This window comes from Neomonachus schauinslandi, chromosome 3 (genome assembly GCF_002201575.2).
Source record: "Neomonachus schauinslandi chromosome 3, ASM220157v2, whole genome shotgun sequence".
NCBI lineage: Eukaryota > Metazoa > Chordata > Mammalia > Carnivora > Phocidae > Neomonachus > Neomonachus schauinslandi.
Genome location: NC_058405.1, coordinates 150,018,985 through 150,038,764, shown reverse-complemented (window position 1 = coordinate 150,038,764; position 19,780 = coordinate 150,018,985). Strand labels below are relative to the sequence as shown.

General features: G+C 32.4%; 1 protein-coding gene across 3 annotated transcripts in view; it reads right to left on the bottom strand.

Annotated features, from left to right (window-relative positions):
- The window catches only part of GLS (glutaminase), a 98,298-nt gene that overhangs the window by 67,197 nt on the left and 11,321 nt on the right, over positions 1-19,780 (bottom strand). For all 3 annotated transcript variants that reach the window (XM_021703084.1, XM_021703085.1, XR_002481081.1), the window contains exons 2-7: positions 15,317-15,413; positions 14,852-14,973; positions 10,228-10,357; positions 9,057-9,136; positions 6,352-6,515; positions 2,517-2,575 (exon numbers count right to left, since the gene is read on the bottom strand). In XM_021703084.1, coding sequence (XP_021558759.1) covers positions 2,517-2,575; positions 6,352-6,515; positions 9,057-9,136; positions 10,228-10,357; positions 14,852-14,973; positions 15,317-15,413 — 652 coding nt within the window. The remainder of the gene's footprint in view (positions 1-2,516; positions 2,576-6,351; positions 6,516-9,056; positions 9,137-10,227; positions 10,358-14,851; positions 14,974-15,316; positions 15,414-19,780) is intronic.

Genomic DNA, 19,780 nt, shown 5'->3' with positions numbered 1-19,780 from the left:
TAAGCCAATAAACTGTTATCTTTTGTACAAGTTAAAATTAAAAAAATAAAACTTCTGCTTTTTGGACAATATAACTATGCTAGGTAAAGACAAAGATGTCATCAAGAGAAACAGCAAACACCTACATTAAATATGGCAGAATGAATTCTAATGAAGAGCAAACACATCAGATTTAGCTCAAGCCCGACTCTACTGCTGTCAGTCCCTGTCTAGTCTCAGTTTCTTCACCTCATCTATATAAAGTAAGAAGGCTGGACCTGAAGACCCTTCTGGCAATAGTTTTGTTACCTCAATTTCAATTACTAATTCATAAATATGTGATCATACAACCTTCACAGATAACATACAGATTTTTAGAGGAGTTCTGAATTCTTTAAAAAAAAAAAAGTCTAAAGAAGTATTACATTACCTACCCCTCCAAGACTTAGATGAACTTCATTAAAGAAAAAGAAAGAAATTTGTGAAACACTTCTAAAAACAAAACAAAAATGCCAAGAAAGTGACCTTAAATATGAACTATATCCCAAAGCCTCATTTTCAACTTTGCCAGTAAATTAAAAATGTTTATATATTTAAAATCACTGATCAAATTTATAAATACAAGATGACTCAGTTAAATTTTTGCACTGTTGGACACTGAACCACACTTATGTTGTGTATACGTGTTTTTTTCACTGTTTCATATAATGTGACTTTTATGGCTCATGACTGAACATGAGAAATGAAACTGATGAAGTGATGGTGTGATATGACCAGACATGCATTTCTCACATGCAGCATTTCAGCATAGTATATGAAACCCATGAATCATTAAACAAAAGATGTTTAAGTGCATGCAGTTAAGGAAGGCTTCTTTTTATCATTTACGTATGCCCTTTCCTGAAAATACTATTGGTGTGCTATGTTACTCTTTCTCCAATGTAAGAATTCTTCAACTTGGATTCACAGATCAGCTTTCAAAGGGTCTGTAAACTCCTTAAAGTTTTATAATCACCGTATGTGAACATTTTTCTGGGAAGACCCAAAAAAGCTTTGGAACCATTCTAGTGCTTTTCTCATCAAGCACTAATACATAGGTTATATTATTATAACTTTCCTTACCTCTAATTTGTTACTTGTTCAAATCTAAACAATTATTAAAGAGACTTTTCTCTCATCACAATGTTTACTGAATTTCACCATAAGGACCCATTCATACTTGTGTCCACCTCACACTACAAGGTAAGCAAGCTACCTGAAGGAAGGACTGTGCCTAGCACAGATTTGTATTATAATTTTCTACAACAAATATTCTCTCACCTCAAACTGACAACTTTTACCTTATGTAAAACAGTCATGAATAGCTAGATGCTATAATGGGCAAATAAAAATTTCCACAGTCTATTAAAATTAGTTACATTAAAGAATAATACTTGGCTATAATACCTACCTCACTAGAGTTAAAAAGATTAAGTGGGCCAATGCTTACGAAGTATTTACGCTAAAATAACAACTAAACATACAGAATTCTTATCAGAGTAGTCTTCTATTTTAAAGCCTTTTCTCATGAACATGTAAAATTCATGAAAGAGAATTTGTAGTATACAAATTAGGTTAAGTTTTTATTAATTGGGCCAAAGGCATAATTTATATCCAAACATTCTTTGTGTAACCAGGGTATCCTGTCCTCACTAATGCATCTACAAAGCCATGTAGTTATGTTTTTTTATGCTTGGAAAAGATAAGCACGGATTTACTGAAGAAAGTATATAAATGTTCCAAACATGAATGAGATTTATTTGAATATAAATGAAATTTATAATTAGAAATTAAAAATCTAAACAGTATCACACACTCATATCATTTTCAAATACTTATTCCAAACAACATTAGAGCTTCCAATTATTAAGGCAAACCAGACACTAAAACAATCGAAATCAAAACATACAATGTAAAACAAAGCATAGGAAAAATAATAAAACTTAATAATTGGAATAAGTCTTAGTTATGATAATAAGCAAAACAAATGAAAGAAGTTCAAATGAAAATTGTGAATGTAGCTCCTGAGAGTAGAAAGGACTTCAGAATGTTCAAGGGTAAATGTACTTTGTCTTAACACAAAGTACCAGAACATTTGTTCCTACATATGCTGATGACAGTTAACAGTAAAATGCTTTTAATTGTGTTTACATCTGTTCATTTTCGAAGAGCCAAAAGGAAAAGGAAGAAAAAAATATCAAAACTTTAGGAAGAAAAACCTCTGTGCCTATTGTTCAGCAGAGACTTCTTTTTGAATTTTTGCCAGATCTTCAGGTCAAGAGTGACTGAGTAACTCTTACAATGAGTCATCTGTTTTTAATTTCGTCCTTGAAATTACATTATTTATTTTTAAATAAGAATTTTAGCTTTATACCATAAGATTAATTTTTTTAACACCAAAACTTTTCATAATTCTACATAATTAATCCAAGATTCATCTTTATGCCTTAGTTATTTTTAAAAACTTACTAGGTTAAAAGGAATTGTCAACATTTTACCTTTATTAATGAAGTCACAACAATTGCTCCAGCATTTACCATAGGATTGTGTGGCTTATCTATAAAATATAAAACGATAGCATTATTTCAAATACTTGATATCATTTTCTATGATGCATAGGTATTTCCCGTGAACATACATCTATTTTCTTTATGTAAGATATTGTTACAGTTCTTTTATGGCAGGGGGAAAAGAGGGTGAAAGAATGCATTTAAGTCATTTACTTATCAAACCAATAATATACGTCTGTAGTAACTATATAGGGAAACAAAGATTCATGTATCAAAAGACAGTGAATAGTAGTATTAAAGTACATCGAAATTTCCTAACTACCATTTACTAGCTATTTGACCTTGGGCAAGTAACTGAACTTCACTATGCCTCAATTTTCCCACTGTATATTGGGAGTAATAAATAGCATCAACACCTCAGTGAGTCATAATTCTTGAATGAATTAAAACACATGAAATGCTTAAATGTACATGGCACACTATTAAAAAATAACCTTGAAAAAAGCACATCTAGTATGAAACCACTCTTGCTTTTTAAAGTGCTTTATTTTGGGGGCACCTGGGTGGCTCAGTTGGTTAAGTGTCTGCCTTTGGCTCAGGTCATGATCCCGGGGTCCTGGGATCAAGCCCTGCATCAGGCTCTCTGCTCAGTGGGGAGCCTGCTTCTCCTTCTCCCTCTGCCTACTGCTCTGCCTACTTGTGTTCTGTCAAATAAATAAAATCTTTTTTTAAAAGTGCTTTATTTTTGTTTTTATGAATATACACATACACATGTAGAAAAAGAAAAACATTATAAAGGGATATACCTATGATAAAAATATTACAGGGGATTTAAATTATATTCTGTATTCTTTCTATATTTCCTGACAATAAAGATTTAAAAAATTATTTATAATTTAAGTTCATCCAAAATCCTATCTCTTAATTCTTACAACAAATAGAATTTCAAATATCAACTGATTACACTGATATCTGTGAAATCATGGCTCCTGGCTAAGATAAAATACATTTACCATTGACCTTCCAAAAAAAGCCTTCATGAAAGATAATTTCATGTCTTTTTCTCCTAAAATGTCATGCCTCAGAATGTAATAGAGAGTTTTTTCCTGTAAAAACATATTTAAGAAGTGTCAAAAATGATGTTGTAACGCCAGGCTTGTCCTTATTATAAACTAAGCGATTTCTTAGCTTTTCAGTTTTGTTTGGAGGAGAGTTCATTGGCTTTTAGTATATTCATAGAGTTGTGCAACCATTACCACAATCCATTTTGGGATATTTTTGTCACCCCAAAAAGATACCCTGTACCCATTAGCAGTGAGTATCCATTTCTCTCCTACCCCTGGCAACTAGTAATCTACTTTGTCTCTATAGATTTGCCTGTTCTGGGGGTGCCTGGGTGGTTCAGTCAGTTAAGCATCCGACTCTTTCAGCTCAGGTCATGATCTCAGGGTCCTGAGATCCAGCCCTGCGTGCTTAAGATTCTTTTCTCTCCTTCTACCCACCCTCCCCCCACACACTCTAAATGAGTGAATTATGTGGCATGTGAAGTATCTCCCAATAACATTGTTAAATTTTTCTTTATTTTAAAAAATAAAGACAAAAAATTAGGTAATTGACAGTTTACCAGTTTCCCCTCAATATAAGATCAACAATGTGATTTAGTAGCTATGGTTTAAACACTGTACATTTTGGGTTACCCATAATGATGATTAGTTCCAAACTGTAAATACTCTGATATTATACTAAATTTTAACATTTGGAGTATAGTATCAGAGTATTTACAATCAAGAGTTCACCTATTCCAAATCTCACTAAGAGAAGTTTGCCTTCTCTGAGATCACACAAAATGAGGGCAATTACTGTCAAAGAAAAGTACTACATGGCAAAAGGGAGCTAACAAAAAATTTCCAGTATTATTCACCTGAAAAAAATAAGATACAGACAGAAAACAACACGGAAATCAAGCTGTGCTAAATTAGTTTATATTTGTGTTTGTGCAGATGTTTATGAGTCTGTCCTTTTGTGGTTTTTTGACATCATGTTTAGGCTCTAGGGCCTTTACAAGGCAGCTAATGTGTGTATTCCAAATGGTACCACATAAATGTGTGCATTTAATATTTTCTAAATCATAAATATTCTGCAAATACATCAGCTGCATTCAAGAAGATCTTTCAAAGAACACCAAAGCATTTCATGGCATGACAGTGCAACTTTCAGATGCAAGCAACTGCTCTCTCTGCCTTTGGCTCAAAAGCCAACACCTCAGTGTTTGGAACTGCTCTCAAAACAAATAGAGAAGCACAAGAAAATACCATTCTTTTTTTTTTTAAGATTTATTTATTTTAGAGAAATAAAGAGGGCGCAGTGGGGAGGGGCAGAGGGACAAGCAGAGAGAGAATCTCAAGCAGACTCCCTGCTGAGCTTGGAGCCCCATGAGGGGCTCAATCCCAGGACCCTGAGATCATGACTTGAACTGCAATCAAGAGTTGGATGCTTAACCAACTGAGCCACACCCAGGTGCCCCAAGAAAATACCATTCTTATAACTTCATTTAAAAAATTAAATAAAACAATAATAAGGCACATTTCATTTTTCATCCAGCACAAACAAAAAATGCAAAAGTATATTTCTCACAACCATTATTGCAACCACTAAATTCCTTCACTCCTTCTTTCTTTGATTCTATCTTAACTCATCACAAAATGAGAAAGATAGCATATGTAGGAAAAACTGAAATATAGAAACCAATACATAGGTTGGTGTTTAGATTTAAAACCTCTATCACAGAAAACAAACAAAAAACCACCTCTATCAGGAGTGCCTGAGTGGCTCAGTTGGTTAAGCATCTGCCTTCAGCTCAGGTCATGATCTCAGGTCCTGGGATCAAGTCCTGAATGGGGCTCCCTGCTCAGTGGGGAGTTTGCTTCTCCCTCTCCCTCTGCCCCTCCCCCTACTCATGCTCTCCCTCTCTCTCTCAATAAATAAAATCTTTAAAAATAAATAAATAAAATAAAACCTCTATCAGATCAAAAGTACTAACTACCTTTGTCCTCCCCCTTTGCTTTTGAATTCCTATTAAGCAGTAATACTTGTTAGCCAGCCAACTATTTAATACAAGATGTTTCTTTCAAATATTAAATGTTATGAAAAAGAAAAAGCAAAAATACTCATTATTTCAACCACAGCCACCATAAAAACTTGTTGTGTTGGAAGTTTTCAAATATATATAAAATACAAAAGTAGAAAGAATAAACACCCATGTAGCTATCTAAGTTAGCCTCAATAATTACTAACATGTAGTAATAATCACACCCAGCACTCCCAGCTATACTCACTTAATTATTTTACAGCAAATCCCAGACACTGTGAGATTTTACTACAAGATATTCTCCTATATGTGTTTAGGAAGTGAAAAGAAAATCTTACTCCCTGCCCCATCTTCTCCCTAGTCCATTTTCCAATGGTATGAGAGGCCTAAAAAAAAAAAATTTTTAAGTAGGTGATTAAACAAACTATGTCTGTGGGTTTAACAGAAACTCCATGAGAAATGAAAAAAAAGTATGAATGTTTTTAATTTTCTTAAAAAATATTAAAAAATAACTTCTTAGATTTATTTTTTTTAAGATTTTATTTATTTGTCAGAGAGAGAGAGAGCACAAGCAGGGGGAGCGGTAGGCAGGGAGCCTGATGCAGGGCTTGATCCCAGGACCCCGGGATCATGACCTGAGCCGAAGGCAGATGCTCAACCGACTGAGCCACCCAGGCGTTAGATTTAAATAGGAAAATGGGGTATTTCTTTTTCTAACTTTTATGTAATTCTTACCATCTTCATTTAAAAACAGTTTGTTGAATCTTAATCCACTTGGCTCTTTCCCAACATATCGATGCACATATTCTGTTCCAAGATCATTAACAGCAATGGCATATTTCAAAGGTTTTACACAGGACTGAAGACAAAATGGAACTTTGGTATCTCCAATAGAATGCCTATTTAAAAGTAGATTTAAAAAATAATTAAAATCAACTGGAAAAAAATGTTTGAATAATTGGAGTTATTTTTACATGTTAATTCTAATTTACAAAGGTTTTCCCATAATTCAACCACAAGTTTACTTGGATATTAAAGAATAAATATAAATTTTAAGAAGAATACTGCAAATAAGGCAAAAGCTTAAAAGTATGCAGGTAATAATATGGTTCAGAATTAGATAATAAATAAGTAATGTGAAAATTTTCCTCTGAGGCCAAGAGGGTATGGCCCTCCTTACTCCTACCTGTATTCAAGCATTAAAATGAACTAGCCCTTTTAGAAATCAGTCACCACTTTTTCACTCATAGGTTTAATCATGGCTATACCGTGGTGGTTAGTTTTTAAACAGAGCTCAGTTTGGGATTCAATACCATTCTCTGAGACCTTGACTATAAATGCCTCATCCTCTGAACCATATCTACTCACAATTCCAGCCCTGTTAAGATAAACAGCACCCAGTTTCATAAACTGTATTAGAGCTGGCATTAATGGCATCATTATTACCATGTATCTAAACAATAGAACAAAAAGAAAGCTTTATATGTTTCCAAACTGGGATGTACATGAACTACAAAATAGGTTTAAAAATGGAAAAACTGTGACTGACCCCATCATAATGTAAGCTTCACAAGGGCAGAGATTTTTATTTTATTCAACGGTATCCCAGGTGCCCTGAACTATGCCCCAACACAGAGCAGTCACTCATTCATTCAGAGTGAAACTCATTCATAGTGCAACTGGGTAATATTAACAACCACCCCTGGGCAAAACGGGGTTAGAGGAGACATCAAAGGGCAAGGAAACATCAGAGAGCCGACCACCTTACTTCCAACTATATTATGGACTATAATACATACGTATAGATAGTAAAAATATATAATATTCTTCCTATCATGTTTATGAATAATTTCTAATTCAGACTATAACCTCAACTTGACAATGATTCTAAAACCTGACAAGAGCCTGTCTTATTACCTTTATTTAAAAATACATATGTTCTAATCCAAAGTCAACTTTTAAAATTCTCTAGATGAGACAACTAACCTAAAAGAATCATCACCACACACAGAGAATGTTTAAGAGAAAAATCATGTGCAAGCCTTGCATTATAATCATTTCCTCCAAATATAAAAATTTCCATTACAGGATAAACCATTTCCTCCAAATACAAAAACAGAGCTATCACTCCATACTAGAATTTGGTCCGTAAGAATAAAGCCACATCTTCTCATGTATTTGTATCCTTTTAGAGCACCCAACATTTAATTCAACACACAATTAATGGTTAGTACATTTTACAGGCCCAGATGAGAACAAAAGCCTGTCATAATGGAGAGAACAACAAACTAGAAGTTAAGAGACCCAGGGATTTGTTTTACCTCTGCCAGTATTAGAGGAATTTTGGACCTCAGATACCTTAAGAATGAATGGGCTAAACCATATGTCTTTTTACTGTAAATACTTGAGGAAGATTATTGGTAAAAAATAAAAAGATCACTTAGAAAGAAGGTATTTAAGACTGAAAATTATGAGGCTAAATGACTTGCAGTTTTAACAAAATTTAGGATAAAATTAATCACTGGTATAAATTCATAAAGCTGTATACACTTAGGAGTTGTACACCATACTTTATGTAAGTTACATTTTAATTTAAAAAGAAATACTTTAGTAAAAAACAAAGGAACACAAAGATTATAACTCTGAGCTAAGCCTTCAAATGAATTAAAAAAATTGATTTTTCTTTTTTGGCATAGTTTTTCTGACTTGACAAAACCAAATTATAACATGATTAATAAATCCTTATATCTGGCTCACAGCATAATAAAAAGTCATTCTTGAAAAAATATTCCAGAACTTTATCAATTTTTCAAGGGCCTCACATAATTTATTGTTTTTAAAACCAAATCATTCTCTTTGAAGTGCCTTCACATCATTATCCTTTTTATAATTCTGCTAGAACGTCATTTGTCAATGGCTCTGCCTATAGCTTGAGCACTTCCCAAAGATCACTTTCATGGACTTATGAGATCCTGCAAGTTTGCAAATGACAGACGGAAAGACTATTATCATACTGTACTGTCTTAACTATCACACCACTCATATCATGAGCATAAGCAACAATGACAGTGAGAGGCTGTTAATGTTAAACTAAGAAATGGGAACCAATTTGATTAGTGGTCAGTTCATTAGTGAATAATTTCATGTTTTGACAAGTCTGCTTCTCCTAAGAAAAACTGTAATTGCAGGTACTTGAAAAATAAATACTCAAATAACAAGACTACAACTGTGAATGAGATGAAATGCCTCATGAAATTTAGTGTTAAGACTACTTCAGTTGAGTTTTTAAAAATTAAATTAAAATCTAAACTTATTTTCCTTCTTGAATTCCTATCATGTTATGGCTAATTTCCATCACAGAAAATGCTCCTCTCTACCTCATGCTGTTACGTAAAATTGAAAGCTTACAGTTGGTTTTCATGAATATTAAATAAACTCACCTCTGTCCATCTACTGTACACACAGACACACCCCACAAATCAGGACTGAACTTGGCTAGCTGAGGAATATAATCTGCAACCTATACAAAATATTGGGAAAAAATTAACAGAATACAAGCAAATAATATTTCTTCTATCAAAAAATTTATCTTAATTTAGCTTCCACTAATGAAAAATTATTTTATAGCTCTCAATGGTTTTGTGGTCTATCTTTTATAATATTCATAAAAACTAAGGGCAGAAGAGATTTGAGGATTACAGGTAAGATCTAACTGGCTTTTCTCAGTCTTCCTCATCCCGTATGTTTTCCAATGCATTCTCAATTCCTAGAAAAGCACAGTCTAAAAGAGGAACTAAGACTTGATTTTTACATTGGGGAGGGTACGTGCTATGGTGAGCACTGTGAACTGTGTAAGACTGTTGAATCACAGACCTGTACCCCTGAAACAAATAATACATTATATGTTAAAAAAAAAAAAAAAAAAGAAGAAAGTAGGAAGGGAGAAATGAAGGGGGGAAATCGGTGGGGGAGACGAACCATGAGAGACTATGGACTCTAAGAAACAAATTGAGGGTTCTAGAGGGGAGGGCGGTGAGGGGATGGGTTAGCCTGGTGATGCGTAAAAGAGGGCAAATATTGAATGGAGCACTGGGTGTTATATGCAAACAATGAATCATGGAACACTACATCAAAAACTAATGATGTAATGAATGGTGATTAACATAATATAATAAAATAAAAAAAAGGTAAAGAAATAGAACTTCTTCAATCAAAGTCATGGTAGCAGGGTTTCATTTCTAAAAACTTTCAATACAGAGAAAAAATAAAACAGCCCTTGTTATTTTATTTAGAGAATTTTTAAAATTTAATGTTCAAGGATATTACATTTACAGAAATTCTTAATAAAGTTACTGTTTTTTTTAATGAGTTAAAAGCCATTTCCATCATCTGAAAATAACAAAGAACTCTTAAACTTAATATTTCTTTGTAGCCCAAATAACAAAATTGAATATTTAAAATATTTTAAAAGCATTTAATCCAGTACCTTCACTTAGCTTAAATTTCTTAACTAGCAAGGCACAAGAAAACTCCACAACTTGAATTTCTATACCTCAACTTGAGCTGAATTAAGTGATTGGTTTAGGAAAATATTCACATCAAAAATGTTACCTTTCCTCCAGACTGCTTTTTAGCACTTTCAAATAACTCATCAATGTGAGAGGTAAAAGACATAAAGTCAGGAATGACAAACTTTCTTCTAAAGGCTTGTGTCAACAAAACAATGTTGCTCTGAACACATCTGTGGAATGTGAAAAAAAAATTAATTTACTGGGTGCCTTTCAAATATTAGTACTTGGTAATAACAATATTAATTAGGAGAATATTTAAACAATAGAGAAATTCATCATTTTATACAATAAACTAGAATCTATAAATTATACTTTCTGTATTATTTTCTTTCCTTCAAGCAGTCTTTCATGCAGTTTCTTGTAAGCTGTTGAACAAGTTAAAGAAATAAATGAGATTGCCTAAAAATTGTGTCAAAGATAAAATAGCAGAGCATTCTACCAGGTTAAATATCAAGAGCATCTAAAGACAAGTTTCTTAAGCCCACCAAGGTTAAGAATATATGTCAGCATGACATTTGGTTAACAAAAATTGGATTTTAATATGTCATAGCTGAGATCCTATTTATTGATCCATTAAGTAACTTCAGACATATCCCTTAGTTCCTATATAACTATTAGTAGTATTTCATAAAAAAACTAAACTTTATATTTTAACATATTTTTGCTAAATTACAGTTTGAAAAATCTGTATTTCCAAGCTAACAAATAGAAATAAAATCAACTTTATTTAGTCAGATTAGAATAAAATACTTATTAAAATGCTTGTAACAATAATGTATAGTTTTAAAAAAATTTAGAGTAATTAACTTTACATTATATGAATCACCAAAAATATGAAATCATATTATTCTATTCACTATAAGATATGTAATACATTACAGAATAAAAAGGTCTCATTGTTAAAAACTATTTTAAAAGATAATGGTAAGCCATGTGGATGGGAGAGCATGAAATCTAACGATTTGAACCAATATTCTGCTTTGTTCTAAAAAGGACTTAAGCCAGAAAATCAATATATTAATGTAACCTTAAAGAAGAGCTTTTTAAATAGGTTACAGTGAACCATCTTCTAAGCTCATCTTCTTAAGAGTCTCAGTAACTCAGTAAGAGAAAGTCAAGCCACTAACTATGGAAAGTTACGTAACTGGATTCCTCACAGGTAAAACATGTGGTACTATATTACCTTCTTTGGGAAGGAAAAAAAAAATCCAAATTAGCATTTTTTTTTTTTAATAAAAAGTAAGTTTCAAATACTATTCATCTGTTCAACCATGAAAATTTTAAGATGATTTTGAGAAAGATGATTTCCTTACTTTATAGGTAAGGAACATTTTGAAAAAGATGATTTCCTTACTTTACAGGTAAGAAAACTGTACCTATAAGTAAATAACTTTCATTAACTATAGAGAAATGAAGAACTAAACACTCAGTATTTCTTTTTTAGTTTTTATATCTCAGCATTTTAATTAAAATTGATCTAAATGAAACATCGAATTAAAATTAAGTCAGATTTCACTTTTAACTATTAATTAAAAATTCAGAGAATATACTCATTTGGTCAGTATAAAATTAAAATATTGATTTAAAATAATATAGGTTATTTCCAATGATAAAGATGTGCCCCAATTACAACATGAAAAATTATAGTCCTAATTTCCATTATTAACCAACAGACATAGAAATAATTGACATCTCAGAGATAACATTTACTTCAATAAACTTTGATAAATTATTTTCTCATAGTTTCAATGTTAATCTAAAAATTATTAAGCATGCCACTGATTTAATATTTAACGTTTTAAATAGCAATTCAATTTGCACATATGAGAGTTGTAAAGAAATTATACTAAAGAAAACATTTCTCAGCAGGAAAAAGTTAAGACAATTCCTGATCTTAAATCACTGTATCTGTATCAAAACTAAATCCTAATTTTTCAAAAAGTTATACATGAAAAAATATGAGGACTGCCAAACTTAAATTATTAACCTACTATTTAACTATTTAAAATTAATCAGCACTTTTAAAAGGAAGCTTTATAATTAACAAACTGTACAGTCAGTGAAACTGGTTTGTTGTTTTCTCCTCTACTAGAAGGTGCTGGTAAAGTTGTGGTAACTGACTTCACTGGTGAATTACTGTGGCCAACACAAGCAATCTTACCACTCAAAAAAGTGTCTACTGCAAACTGATGAAAATTACAGGTAGTAAATGTTTTCATTGGGAGTTATTTGAATACAGATATCATGAAAGGAACTAGAAAATTAGAAGTCCTATATAAAAATGAATTCTGAGAAGGAAGGGTTCATACTTTTCAGCAAGTCATATCTTTCTCATGCTTTGTTTAGTTTCCTCATCTGTAAACCGGGAATAATAATCTTTCTTCTTAAATATTTATGATTAACAACTATAATGCACATGCTTTAGAAAGTATCTCACAATTTTTCATCAGTGAGATAATATAATGGATATGAATTAAAAAAAAATCAATATACAAATGCAAAGACTACCATTCATTTCCCTCCAAAACAGAGAAGACCAAAAAATTATGATCACACATAAAAATAGCTCTAATATCTGTATGGTTAAAAATGCATAAATAAGGCATTCATTTTCAACATAATTTTCTACTTCTATCAGTTAAAGGATTATTAGCATTAAAAACAATTAATTATCTAGATGGGTACAGGCAGTCTCCAACTTTCAAATAGATTATGCTCCAAAGAGTACGCTTAGAACACACTTTCCCTTAAAAAACAAATCATATGTAATAGTTGTTTCTCAGATTACCCTCAAATGCTAAATATACTAACCAACAATGTTTTTTAGGTAAAATCAACACACTGACTTCAACCAAACCCATCCACCTTTATAAATTATTTCTCTGAGAAAATGGAATTCCACTGTAACATCTTCCCACCTGCATGGAGAGGAGATAATTTATTTAAGGCAACACTAAACTAGAAAACTTCTTATTTGGAAAAAATTCTCTGGAGCAATCACCTTTCTAGGTGACCCCAAAAGGCTAATAGTCAAAGGTTCTGAATTACTTCATTCTAGAGATGAAAAGAGAAATCATTATGCGTATAGATGGAGACTTTTCCATTGCCTGCTCATACAAAACACTAAGCATTTGTCAAGTTGGGAACTGCCTATATTACAATCATCAATTTTTTAAAAAAATTGGATTAGTGTTTAAAATACGGTAATTGCTATTATTTTATATAATTATAGGCAGAAAATTGTATGATTATGTTTCCTGGCTTCATAATCAGTATATTTAAGTTACTTTTAATTTCATATTTAAACACAGCAACATGTTTATAAAGCACAAAAAAATTTTAAACAGACTAAAAAGGTATAAAATACTTTCATTTAAAATTCCAAAGCAATTCCTCATACCTATTATCAACACATCTACCTACCATCTCTTTGACAACTTCATTCTCAGATACATCAAAATAACTCTTCAGAAGGCACCATAATCAAGAGTACTTTGCTCCGACAGTTCATGAATACTAAAAATAATCCTTATTGCAAAGGCACAGCTAACAAGAAATTATTTCCTCCCCTCCACAAAGAAACATATTTTGAGGATTCAAAATTCCTAACACCAATTCTAACATCTGAGTTAACAGAATCAAGAACCTTGTGGTAAAAAGACAAGAATCTAAAACTGTCAGCAGTGCTTCACAGCATGCCAGGAAACTCTGAAGGACCTCAGTTAAACACACCTTCAAATGACTTAATACTCTAGGATATTCCCAGGAGTTACCTAGGACAAATCATCCAGTCCCCAAAAGAAAATAAAAGAAAAAATAAATAAAAATACATACATACATAAAAATAAATTTTCAAGGGAGATGCTAGAATTCTTTGAATCTATCTCAACTTACCCTATGGTCTAGAAAAAGCCAATGTCTTACAGTAGTGTTTACAGTTTTATACTGTTTTTTACCTAACTCTTAGTAGTTTAAAATACCATTTACCTCTTTGGGATCCATTATAAACATGCTATCTTTTAAACCATTAAGAAATCAGACAAGTAGGAACACATTAATGAAGATAAATACTAAACAAATAGGCAAATATAGGAAAATCAAAGTAAGTATGCTCATTCAACCAAATCAAGGCATTAATCTCTAAAGTGTCTTCAGTTTTTATTCTGAGGGAAATAGAAGTAGTCAAAAGCCTATGTATTAATATGTCTGAAGAGAGAAGCAGACAATGGAGATATGTAAATCTAAGGAATACATGCTTTCTGAAGCCTTCTCATTTTATGATGCCATCTAAATCACCTTGTAGTAAAGAAACAAAGACCATATGGAAAAACCCTGTAAGACATGCAGATGAATTAGAGATCAATTTAAGCTGTGACAAGACAGTGTGCTCTATTCAAACACACTGCAATTTCAAGATACTGTAAATTGGAAACATCCATGCCTACATTTCCTTAGAGCAGTTTCAAAGAAAGTCTACTCTTAGCCCCTGTGTGTTATAGAACTTTATGTGCACCACGTTCTTCAAACAATTGATGTTTATAAATTCCCCCTTTTTTTTCAGTTACACAGGAAGCACTGGCCTTCAAAGATGCAATTTTGTTTTAAAAGAAAAATCACCATATAGCATAGCAAATCACCATTAAAGGTTTGGCAGAAATTTTTACTTTTTAAAAAGATCTTTGTCTAGCATGACACCATCTGATGTTGTTTGAAGAGTTAATCTTAACATATCCATACACTCTTTCAACCTGGGATCAGACGTTCGCAATCCTGTAGATTTGAGTGCCTGTTTTTAAAAAAATAAGAGTTTGTAAATACATAATGCAAATAATGTATATGCTTATTCCAACTACAAGTTTTTATTCCTGTATATAAAAACTTCTACCCAGGACCTGAATATGTATATGGGCATTTTAGTATCACTATTACCCACTTTCTGGACAAGTTTCTCATTGTTTCTTTCATTTTCTTTCACTGATTACCTTGAAATGAGCATGATGAAAATTTGAAAACATAATAAGAGAAACAGCGTCAGATGACCTTTAAGACTACATTTCAATATTACTGTATTATTGATTCAGGATTACTGATTTTTAAAAAGTTTAAGATAGAAAAATATAAAAACGTACTGTAATAAATTTATGAACAGGTATTTTCTCTTGTCCTTCTGCAATTGTATAGAACAGCAAATCTTCCAAGCTGGGTAACAGACCCTGTTTTATTTTACTAAAGGGGAAAAAAGAAAACAAAATTAATCCTTGTGAAACATTCTAATGGATTTTAGGTATATCCATTACTAAATAATCATTGAATCAGACTACAGCTGAGCTGATCTACTCATCAAGATTACTGTCATGATAAATGCTAATTTACCAAAATCAAACCAGTTATAACTAAAATCACACCGAAAAAGTAGAAAATGACTTATTAATGAATATATTTTTTTAATCCCAGGTTTTAAAATCTTGATTACCATTTCTAGTGGTACTAATACTTAGTCATCTATTACGGTGATACCCTCTTCTACAGCCTAATACAACACCCAATACTAATTAAAGAGCTCAGCAAATGTTCAGGTAAGAGTCAATACTTTGTTTTTTGTTTTTTTTAATATGATGACTATATTTATATATTATTAAAATAGTTAACCTGATTGTAAAATCTGGGGGAGACAGCAATTACATACCAGACAATAAAGATTAGTATACCAGTTTTGAATCCTAGCTATAATACTTACTAGCTGAGTCACCTTGGATAAGCTAAAGAACCTTTCCATGGTTCAGTTTCCTCATCTGAGAGGAGATAATAGTGCCTACCTCACTGGGCTGTTTGTTGTGAGGATCAGTTGACTGGAAACATTCAATACATTTAGAATGATGACTGGCAGAGAGTTAAGTACTCCATTGATGGTAATTGCAGTTAATATTTCTAAAGTGCTCTAGGCTTACATATATATAGACCAAATGCCACAAATCACAAAGAAGACTGTTAGAGTAAAATTTTTACCATAAGAAAAACATTAAAATCTTAATTAACTAATTAACTAGTATAAGATGCTATAATTAACCAAACATTTAAACAAAAAAGGAATTTTTTCCTATCCTATCCACTGAAAAGTTTTCAAGTAAACAAACTATAATGAACTTATTATGTCTTTTATTTTTAGCTCTGAAACTATAACACATTTCAGTATTCTGAACATCAATGACTATATTACAGTGATGTTACAAGAATTACAGATCCAAGGTAAAACAGATCTCCCCACCTATTAAAACGGGAGGGAGAAATACATACATGTGTGTGGGGGGTGTATAAAATATTCTGGAAAAGACTTTATCTGTATTTCAAGAAAGAGAGAAAAGTAAAGAAAAAGGAAGGATGGAATACTCATTTTCTTAATTTTAGAACTTAATCCAGAACAGGGTGCCTGGGTGGCTCAGTTGGTTAAGCGACTGCCTTCGGCTCAGGTCATGATCCTGGAGTCCTGGGATCGAGTCCCACATCGGGCTCCCTGCTCAGCAGGGAGTCTGCTTCTCCCTCTGACCCTCCCCCCTCTCATGCTCTATCTCAGTCTCTCTCTCAAATAAATAAAAATAAAATCTTAAAAAAAAAAAAAGAACTTAATCCAGAACAATGCTGGACTAGCCATAGTATAATGGCAAGTTTCATGGGAAAACTGTATACATTACTTTTGTAAAATAAACTGTCACAGAACTCAAGTCTGTTTAAAATTGTTTGTATACTGTTAAAAAGAGCTTTCTAGGTATCTAAATATTTCCTGGATTACCCAAAGATTACTTAATAGTTCCATACTTCAGTAAGACTATATGTACTTAATTATTTCCTAATATAATTACTTCCCTATTATTAGTGGCCCATATATTTCTATCTTAAAAGACAACAGAATACAGAGTTGGTTCACAGAACATGGACAGTTATACATGCACATATAAAATTTCTCCTAAAAGAAACATTAATGTTGGTATTAATATCATTTAAACTTGCTTTCAAAGCTGTTACACCAACTTTTAGATTTTAAAGTCAACCTTAAAATGTATCAATTTCATGCCAAAGTTTTTAAAAACTAACAAATAGGATTACCATAATTTAATGACATATCCTGGAAATATGAATTTCTATATATATAATGAAACAGGAGTTCAGATAGGTCAAGAAGCTTCCCAAAACTGCACAGTGGCAAAAATGTATTTAGAACCTATTTCTCCAAATCCAGAGCCCAAATTATTCACCACTACAGTATACTGGCTCTCAAACTTACTAGCTAGTTATTATTTTCATAAGGTATAATTTTTCTAGGTCTTACCCTGAATCAAACCATTAACAGCATTCAACAATACCAAAGACTTAATATTTAAAGAAAAATTGAACTAGCCATCAAAACAGCAGTGGAAAATAACAGACCAATTATTTACAGAAAATGGTTTGTCAAATAAACTTCAGATAGTGGCAGTTTGTCACTAAAAAACTGCAGAATAAGCTTTCTATATATTTACCACACCAGTAAATGGTATTTGCTTTGCCTAAAAGCTAAGTAAATAACATAAAATATACACTTCTTTAGCTTATGGTACAGAGCACAAAAATTTAAATGACCATGTTATTGTCAAAGCTAGCAAAAAAAAAAAAAGGTAAATATTTACTTGCTTTTGGATGAGACTAATTTTTATCCATAGAAGAGAGATTTAAGTCATCTCTAAAAAATGTGCTCACAAAATAAATAGGTCAAAATTGATAAAAAGAATGTACTACCTATCTCAGCATTTAAAAGCTCAGACTCTGATCTGAGAATGAGTTAGCTTCAACTCTCTGGTAAACAAATAAATGACAAGATTCTCCCCAAACTTTCAAGAGGAAGAAATTACTCCAAAGATCTTTCTTGATATTACCCCCTTTTCTCTCTCCAAATTTAATACGGCTTTGTGGCGACACTTCACAGTAATGTATTTTGCTATTAAAATTCAAAAGGTAAAAACTATAGTTTTAAGCATATAGTAACTAAAAAATCCTTCAGGAGTATTTAAGTTTTAATGACAAAAAAAATAGATTATAGGAGACTCTCAAATCATTACATTAGCAACTACTGATAAACCTGAGTGAGCCATCCAGATTCCCTAGGGAAAAATATAAAATGGTTATGACATTCAGCAACTAAAATAAGATATACAGGGGCGCCTAGGTGGCTCAGTCATTAAGCATCTGCCTTCGGCTCAGGTCATGATCCCAGGGTCCTGGGATGGAGCCCCACATCGGACTTCCTGCTTGGCGGGAAGCCTGCTTCTCCCTCTCCCACTCCCCCTGCTTGTGTTCCCTCTCTCGCTGTGTCTCTCCGTCAAATAAATAAAATCTTAAAAAAATTAAAGTAAGATATACATAGAAGATCAGTATATCCAAAGAAAAAATCCTTGTTACATACCTTTCTATTCCTTCCCTTTTATTACCCCTCACTTCCTTTCTAATCTCTGCCCTTAAGAGCCTTTTACCATCATTTTGTGCCTTCATTTATCCATTCCTTCCTCTACTTTACCCTTACAAAATACTTGCTTAGAACACAAAAATCATTCTTTAAGAAAATGAAAAAAAAAAAATACCACATATTTAACTGGCATCTATGACATGTACAGCTTTATGTTAGTTGTTGCTTACAGTCTAAATTGAAAATAGAAGACGCACATAATGAGGAATTACAAGAATGACACTATGGGATCCACTGTGAAAAATTACTTCACTGTGGACTAATAAGGTAAAGTTTTTTTAGAAGACATAGAATTTCAGCTGGACTTAAAAGATGGGGTAGGAGTTGAAAACATGGCAACAGAAAGGGATTTTCCAGCAAAGAAAACAGAACGACCAAAGCAATGAAGGTACGCATTCACTGGGTGTTTACAAAGAACAAGGAATGAATCAGGTGCCTGTTTCTACCTATGAGCTGTGAAAATACCTAATTTTCAGGGTTGAGAGAGATCTATATAAATTAAACAATAAATGAGGAGACTACCTCCCCAAAATTTACACGTGGAGTTTAAATTCAGGGCCAATACCTGCAACATGCAAAGAGGTACTGTTTACTGATCAATCAAATCAGTTACCCAATACCAAAGGACAATTTCAGCTTCTCAGTTTGGTATTCAGTTCTCTATATTTGGCTTTGTACTATCTATTCTTAAACTTTTAATTAATTAGACTCACCAACCTGTAAATAAATCCTGCTATTGTGCCTTTAATTTTTTATCTATATAAGCCTTCTGTTTATGACCTTCCTTTCCCTAACCCTTTAAGGCATCAATGATCATTTCAATTGTTTTAGAGGGCTTTCCCCAACGAGATTTTCTATACTCTTTTTAGCCTGCACTGGGTTGCATCACTAAGTTTTGTACATCTCTTATACAGCCTATTATGTGCTAAGCATTGGAAATGTAAAGATGAATAAAGTAAGGATGCTATCTAGGAGAGCCAAGACTACAGCAACGTGGCAAGTACTATGACAGAAGTGTAAGAAAAGTATTAGGAAGTACAAAGTAAGCATTCAATTTTGCCTTGATGGGTGGGGGAAATCAGGTAAGTATAATTTGTAA